At 38.6% G+C, this 8,785-nt stretch overlaps 1 protein-coding gene across 2 annotated transcripts in view; it reads left to right on the top strand.

Moving 5' to 3' along the window:
• Positions 1 to 8,785, top strand: part of LOC116102567 (dimethylaniline monooxygenase [N-oxide-forming] 3) — a 74,600-nt gene that overhangs the window by 50,664 nt on the left and 15,151 nt on the right. For both annotated transcript variants that reach the window (XM_031387369.1, XM_031387378.1), the window contains exon 3: positions 4,231 to 4,368. In XM_031387369.1, coding sequence (XP_031243229.1) covers positions 4,237 to 4,368 — 132 coding nt within the window. In that variant the 5' untranslated portion in view covers positions 4,231 to 4,236. The remainder of the gene's footprint in view (positions 1 to 4,230; positions 4,369 to 8,785) is intronic.

Below are 8,785 nucleotides of genomic sequence, written 5' to 3'. Positions count from 1 at the left end.
AAAAAAAAGAAAGAAAGAAAGAATTTTTAATCATTATTTATTTTCTAATTAAATTGTAATAGCAATTTGTTCACACTGTGTCTGCTTTCCATGCTACAAAAATCTCTCTGAGCCTTCTATTGCAGCTGTAATACATTCTACATTATCACTTTTGAATACCCACAGAGTATCTCTCAGGGAATTAAATAATATGTTCATTTCTCCATCAATAAGCATTTACCAAAAACAGACATGTGGTTTCAAAAACATCAATGTAGATGAGACTCATGACATGTAATTCAACCACCACAAGATTTCAGTGGATTTATCATCAGGGAATGCAGGTTGGCACTTTTCAACATGCTCAAAGGGGGAAAACCTCCAGGAAAACAAAGCAACACCAGCAACAACATTACAAGTACTACAACTGTCCCAAAGAAATAGAGATAAAGACATTTTCAAAGCTAACAAAACCTGAGAGAGCTTATCACTAGACCTATCTAATAAAAAATGCAGTTTCAACTTCCAGTTCAAATTAAAAGCTCAGAAACAGTACAGAATTATAAAACATTGTTAAATGTGAGTAAGTAGAAAAATAGGCCGCCCTAATAATGGAACAGTAGACAGGCATCTTCTAATTCTAGTATAGATTTTAAAGCATGGCTTAGGAGACAGCTCAGTTGGTAAATTGCTTGCTTGGGAGCCTGAGAACTTGAGAATCCCTAGAATCCAAGCATGGTGCTGCACCTTTATAATTCCAGCACTGGGATAATGGAGACAGGAAGATGCTCAGGACTTGCTGGCTATAGCATAGTCTATTCAGTGAGCTCCAGGCTACTGAAAGACCCTTCCTCAGAAAGAGATGGATAGTGTTTCTAAGGATGGCACCCAAGGTTGTCCCCTTGGTACACACATGCATACAGAGACAGACAGACAGACAGACAGACAGACACACACACACACACACACATACATGCACGCATACACAAATACATTTTAAAGATGTGCAACATTAACTTGTTAGGTCTCAATAAAGTTTGAAGTCTGTGCTTCTCTCTTAGGAAGTATAAAGATATTGACAGGACTGGATATGGCACCATCATGACCTGTCAACAGAGGCCAACTTGACAATGTTTCTAGTCCAATAATGTGGACACTGGTTTCAGTATCCCTGATGGCCTGCAGGATAATTCAAGAGATGAGCCAAGCATCTCACCTATATTTTTTTCCAATGTCCAGCTCCACATGTTGTTGCATGAACACAAATCAATTTGTCTTCAAGCAAGATACTGTGTCACCATCACCTACACAGCAGCACAGCATTTAGCATCACTTGGTAGGAAAAATAACAGCTAGCCTTCGAGTCACGAGCACGGCACACATTTTAAAACACATTATAACAAACTATTTCAACTGAAATGAGACGTTTGCATCTCTACTTTCCCATGCAATTAATCTCCCTTTGGAAATGAGTGCTTTCTCTAAAAATCTAGCACATTCACAAATGGTCATTATTCTGCATTTGGCTAATTTTTTTTAACATGACCCAACACTGCCCGTGTGTCCATTTTTTCTACCCATGCCAACCATTGTATAAATTTTCTGCTCAAAGTCCAGGCTCTTCCTCCTATCCTGGACTGTGAAGTAGTCTGTGACTGTGCTCACACTGGAGTGGCTCTTTTGGAAAGTACATATTCAACACACTAAGTCTCAATTTTTCAGAGATATAAATATTTGAGTAAAACAGACAATGATGTGTGCATTAGATTACTACCAGAAAACAAAGCTTGTAAAGTTACCTTTTAAAAAGGCCTTGGTTAAATGGTTTCAAGTGCTGGTTTGTTCTCCCACTACTTTAGGAAGAGCTGGGCTTGGCTCTGCTGGCTTCTTGACTCCTTGTGTGGAACACTCTCCTGTGGCTATAACCACATGTCCCTATCCTGCTTTAAGCAAGTGTCAGGCAGTTCTGGATGCTGAGACCTATGTCTATAACTAGACAGAGAGGTTGACCAGTGGAGATAGAAGATTAGTGATGGTCCTGAACAATGGGTGCAGTCTCCTGCCAGATCTCTAGTCTGACTGGCAGTCTCTCACCTTCTGAGCAGAGGGAGTACAGTAGACACCTCTTCTCCTGGAGGGTGAATTGTTTTGGCAAGAGGCACCAAACTCTCCCCTGTGAAATTCCTTTAAAGTACAGTTGCAAGCTATCACTTTAAAGTGGCTGAACAAGGTCTCACAGAAGACCCGCAACACCCTCAGTGTGATTCATCTGAATAATACAGTTTTTCTAAATTAGGGGTAAGCCTATGATCAGATTTAACCTACTAACTATATCTGTGACTAGCAAGCTTAGCATGTTTTTGTTTTTGTTGTTGTTGTTTGTTTCTTTTGTTTTGTTTTGGGTTTTTTTTTTTGGCTGGTTGGTTGATTGATTTTGTTTGTTTGTTTTTTTCATAGAACAGAAATACCATCTTTGCTACTGGCTTATCTCACATTGTGATTAATTTTCAATAGGATGTGGAAGGGCACAAAAGACCTGCAAAAAATAAAAAATAAACTGTAGGATTGCACATAAATAGAATCTAGAACCTTAGCAACCTGGAGAGGGTGCCACCACTAAAGCAAGGGCCAAGGAGTGAAATTGGAGGTTACTAACTACTGCTAACAGGAAAGCAGATCTGAGTGGCCAGCGAGGTGGTCCAAAGACCAGCACATCACAGAAGCTGCGGTATGTGCTCACTGGTTACAGGATAAAGGATTACCCTTTTAAGAGAAGCTCCTCCCTGTTCCAATGACACACCTGCACACACAAATATACAAGGTGCCCAGCATTTTCTCTTTCAGACTCCCCAGAAGACTAGAGGTTTAAACACTGAAAAGAAAGGAAGACAAAGAAAAGGTAAACTAAAAAAATCTATTGCAAAGGGCTGAGGGAAGGGAGAGTCTTATGGGTGAATGGAAAAGCAACATGGAGGAGGGCCAGGTGGGTGAATGGACTTGGGTGGATCTACATTTAGTGTGAGTGGAATGAATATATCATGTCAGTCAGAAAGTCATCAGGTTTTCCTTTTTTCCTGGGACTCATACAACATGATTCACATCATTTAAGTCTTTTCTTTGCAGAGCTAAGGAATTTTACCTAAAAGGAAGTGTAGAAAAGTAGTGGTAAAGCATAAAGATAGGAAAAGATTAGGAACATAATTCTCTTGGAAGAGAAGGAGGTTGAGAATGGGTAAGAGTGGGAAGGAGTTGTTTGAAGGCAATGATTTGACTTTTGTTAAAAAAGGAAAAAGAGTGGCCTCCTGAAATACTGAGATATAGGTGTTACCAGTGTCAAGTAACATGGATATAGGTATACATACATGCCATATATATATGTGTGTGTATGCACATATGTGCATGTATATACATGTGTGTGTGTATTACCTATGAAAATTCAAGTACCTAAGAACCAATGGTGTAGTTAGGCCTATGAGGGCTGCATCTATACTGACTATACACAGGCTTCTTTCCCCACCCCCTCTTGATACTATTCTTTAAGTGATACAGCTAAACAATTGTTTGTACAGAATTGATAATATTATGAATTACAAGTAATAAATAATGCAGGGATGAATTGAAGGATACAGGGAAATTCCATGCATCAGACAAAAGTACTATACCATTTATAGAAGGGACTTGAACGTGTGCGGATGATCATGAAACCAACTCTCTGACACAGAGAGACCATCACACATCTATACATATAGCTCGGTTTGCTTTATTCACATGTAAACAACTGTGTGGAGGTGTGTGTGTGTAACTTAGCTGTGAACGCGTGCTGTGGATGAGTATTTGGCCACCCTAGTATGTGCACACCTTAATTTGGGACGCTGAATGAAAGCAAAATACTTAATACATTCTGTTTTCACATGCTCCTGCATATGTGTGGACATGCCCCCCCGACACAGACACACACGTACACACACACACCAAAAAAAAAAAAACACAAACTTTTTAAACATGAGTTTGCAAATGGTAGTGTTTGTAATTCAGATCGCAATTCTCAAGGTTCCAGATGACTTTGTTCAGCTGCTCTTTTGCCAAAAAGCAGAAAAGTGCAAAATGTGTTTTCATGGCTAACCGGTATTGTGAACTACTCTATAAATGGTTTCTTGCATGCCAAAGTAAAATTACGTATTAAACCAAAAGTAAATACCAAACTAAGTTCTCAGAAATGATTCCAAAAGTGATCTCTGCACCTCTCCACAGGCACCCATGAAGAGAAAAGTGGCCGTCATTGGAGCTGGTGTCAGTGGCTTGGCTGCCATCAGGAGCTGTCTGGAGGAGGGGCTGGAGCCCACATGCTTTGAGAGGAGTGATGATGTTGGCGGCCTATGGAAATTTTCAGTGAGTGATGCATATTTGCAACAGGCAGAGAAGGGGCAGGGCACCTGTGCAACAGGTTGGGGTGGGGTGGGGTGCTCAGGCCCCCCTAAGTGGTGCTTGTGATTCCTAGGCTGGATTGGATTCCACAAAATGCAATCGTGGAAGCAAGTCAAAAATAATGTCCTTGGGAGTTAGCAGAAAATCTGATAAGTCATGTATGAGAGTCTCTTGGTGATAAAAATTGATAGTCAAATACTAGGTAAGTTTATACAATACAGATACATGTCTTCCGTATTTAAAAGCTGCCAGGTAGGGCTGAGAGGTGGCTCGGTGAGTGAAGTGTTTGGCCTCATAAGCATGAGGAGCTGAGTTTGGATGCCCCACCCCAAAATTCCACATAAAAATCAGGTGCACACCTAGGATACTATGTGGTGGGATGAAGCCAGACCGATAAGTGTGATGACTATCTGGCCTGACAGTCTAGTCACTGAGCTCACATTCCATGAGAACTCTGATGTCACAAAATAAGATGGAAAGTGAGAAAGACATCCATATAGTATCATCCTCTGGCCACAACATGTCCATGAACATGTGCATGTTTGTCACATAAAAATAATCAGTGTTTTAAATATGAGGTTGCAAAGGGTAATGTTAGTGACTTAGACCACAAATTTCAACTTCTCAGGTGAACATGGAAAACAGCTTTAGTAAGAGTCAATTGGCTACAACTGGGTTGAGTTATTTCTGGGTTCTGAATTCTATTCCACTGGTCCGTGTGTCTGTTTCTGTGCCAGTACTGTGCTGTTTTGATTTCTATAGCTTTGTAGTATATCTTGCAGTAATGAGATCACTTCCAGCTTTGGTTTTTTTGTTTGTTTGTTTGTTTACTTCTTTAAGGTTGTTTTGGTTTGGTTTGGTTCAAGCCTATTGTGTATATTTGTAGTCTTCTGTACTTCCAGAGGAATTTCAAGACTTCCCCACTCATTTTTGTTGAATAATATGATTGGCATGTGGATGGATTGAATAATAACATGCATTAAATATATAAATACTAAGGGTACTATGTCCAACGTAACAGTAATTCTTCCTATCTGTAAACATCAGAGGCTTATCCCTTTGCTTGAAGTCTTCCTTATTATCTTTCAGCAGAATTTACAATTTTCATTAAGAAGTCTTTTACTTCTTTAGCTAAATTTATTCCTTTCTAGTTTTCGGGGGGAGTGTTATTTTGTTTTTTATTTGTTTGTTGGCTTGTTTGTTTGAAATTGGGGCTCTCTACATAGCCTTGGTCCTGGCTGGTCTGAAACTTATGATGTAGACCAAGCTGAACTCAAACTCATACAGATCTGCCTTCCTCTGCCTCCCAAGTGTTGGGATTAGAAGCATAAAACATGCCCAGCTCCTTTGTAGTTTTGTACTAATTGTGAATTGGGTTCCTTTTATGATATTTTTCTCTTTAATTTCATTAGTCATAGAGGGGGAAAAAAGATAACCTCTTTGGTAAATGACATGAAAAAACTGGATATTCACAAGTAGACGATTAAAATTTGACCTCTCTCTCTCTCTCTCTCTCTCTCTCTCTCTCTCTCTCTCTCTCTCTCTCTCACACACACACACACACACACACACACACACACACACACACACACACACGTAAAGCAAAAATGAATGAAAGACCCAAATTTAATAATCTAGAACTACATAACTGGAAGAAAATAGGGAAGGCTCTTCAAGACATTAATGCAGGTGAAAAAGGAGATAAATATGAAACCAGCAATACAGGAAATGGTAGGTTAACATCTATATGTGTAGTACTCCATCTTCAAAAAAATAATATCCCATTATTTTCAGTGAAACAGATGGAAATAGAAGTCATTGTGTGAAATGAAAAAATTAAATGTGTGTTAATGATTACTAAAGGTTAAGAAAGATGAGAAATGGGGAAGACACTGGAAGTTTAGATAGCAGGCACTCAAGTACAAGTGGATTGTAGTAATATGGCCTATACTATAGTTTATTGTAACCAATTATATAGTTTTGAATAACTACAAGAGATTCACCCAAGCACTGCAAATACAATTTGATAACAATGGATATGAAAACCCAGTTTCTTAATCTGATCAATATTCATTTTGCCAATGCACTAAAGCATCACAAATGTGCCTCAAAATACACACAATTATTCTGTGTTAACATATAATTTCTAAGTGCTCTGGTTTAAGCATTGTAAAATACATCCCTGTATTTAATTTCTGTGTGATACTCTATAAGCCAGTACAAATAAAGTAGCAATGTTGGGAGTGTGGGAGGGCACTGTGCTCAATAGAGATATGCACTCCTGAGAAAATGCATGCATGCATGCAACACAATGCCATCCACTTACAAAGACTATAGACAATGAAAAACAGTTATTTTTAGAACATAAGACACATTTGATGTATTAACATATGCAAAAAGTAGTTATGTCTATTTTAAATTGATAACAACTTAACCATACATAAAATCTCTCCATTCTTGCTTCCTCCAATACATTTTGCATTACTGATACAATATTTATTTTTTCTATGTTGTATATGCATTCACAAGTCTCGGTAGCTATTGGTTTTGTTTGTTTGCTTGTTTCAATTTATTTTATTTTTGAGATTACAATAAAATTACATACTTTTCCCCTCCCTTCCCTCCTCTCCCATATTGATCTCTTTCTTTTTGCATTAGTTGTTATTACATATATTGCTATAACCTACTTAGTCAGTATAATGTTATTTATCTTTAAAATTTTTTATTTTAAAATATTTCTTTGGTATTTATACAAGTTTACCATTTATTAATGATAAAAATGTGTACTAAATAATAGCAATTATACTAACGATAATAACAATGTCAAAAATGAGAATCTGGGATCATGGGTGGGTTGATAGAGTTTACAAATTAGTACAATTTAGAGTATATTCAGCAGCCTTGGGTTCGATTCCTAGCACCGTGAAACTGGTCGTAGTGACTAACACATCTAATCTCAACATTCATGGGGTTGAAGCAAGAGGATCTGGGAGTTCAAGACAGTCCTCAGTTACACAAGTTTCAAGCCAGCCTTGGGTACATGAGGTCCTGTCAAGAGGAGGAGAGAAGAGGGGAGGAGAGGAGAAATGAGGACAAAGAAGGGATGGGCAGGGGAGGGAATTTAAAAAAGCAATTTAGAAGATTTGGGTATGGAATTTTTTCTTACCATACCCCAAATTAAGAGATAGCTGCAAAGGGCAGTGTAGGACAAACTTTAAAGTTCCTTGATGCCATTTGTCACTGTCTTCTTACCCTAAGGAGCCAATCCGCAGATGTACGTGTATGTGCTCATCAAGTCATTCCCTAGTTCCTGGGACCTATAGAACTTTCTACTTGCATTTCCATGTTAGTGCTCAAAATGTTTCAGATTCGGGGTTTTCAAGTTGAGAGGCTCCATGTGTATTAATTTTTCCTTAATCCCTTCCTCTTTCCTGGCAATATCATTTATATCAAGCTTCCTAAACTTGTTAGCGGCTACAAATCCCTTCACCTGTGCAAATTTTCATGTGGAGTAACCAGGTGCATGAGACACATGAGCAACAGGAAGCTTGGGTCCCTTTTCAAGGTCACACTCTTTTTTTTTTTTTTTTTAAGGAAACACAACAGCTAATCTGTCACTTGACAATAAGCAAATTCCAGTCTTGCTAGTGATACTGATTGGCATGATGTAATGTTCCAGTGTTTACTGAAAGGTCACAATCCGGGTACCCATCAACTTTGAGTTACATGAAATCTAATGAGAACTTTCTAATGGTCTACATCTTTCCCTTGCAATCATCCATAAAGATCTATAATTTAATCTTTCAACATAAAACCTAGACGGCCTACTGATTTATTGTTTACGGGGTTGCTAAAAGAGACAGACATTTCATGTAGAGCTATAGAGCACTCAAAGCACGCGTTCATGGTTTCAGGGGGCCAAGGAAAGTTTCAGCTCCTTTATCACGGTCTTTACAATATTTTTTCTCTTAGGTTAATGTCTTGGGCAGAGTAGGTGTTTCAGTCAGTAAAGTGGTTTGTAGTCCCAACATTGAGAAAGCAGAAGTAAAGGATTCCTGGAGCTCTCTTGCTAGTCAGCTTAGTCTTATCAGTGAGTAGATGGCACTTAAGGAGCACACACTTGAGGTTGGCCTCTACACACACACACACACACACACACACACACACACACACACACTTCTTTCTATACTGTTACTTGAGAGACATTAGAAACTCCAGACCAACTAAAACAAATGCTATAGGAGTAGCATCTAACTCTGGATTGCAGTTAGGAAGTTTGTTTGTTTGTTTGCATGGTTGGTTGGTTGCTTAGTTTAGAGTTGTTTTGTTGATGTTGTTTGTGGTAGTTGCGGTGGTGTTGGTGGTGGTGGTGGTAGTTGTG

The sequence above is a fragment of the Mastomys coucha genome, unplaced genomic scaffold, assembly GCF_008632895.1.
Source record: "Mastomys coucha isolate ucsf_1 unplaced genomic scaffold, UCSF_Mcou_1 pScaffold1, whole genome shotgun sequence".
NCBI classification, from domain to species: domain Eukaryota; kingdom Metazoa; phylum Chordata; class Mammalia; order Rodentia; family Muridae; genus Mastomys; species Mastomys coucha.
This window is presented reverse-complemented; position numbering and strand designations above follow the sequence as displayed.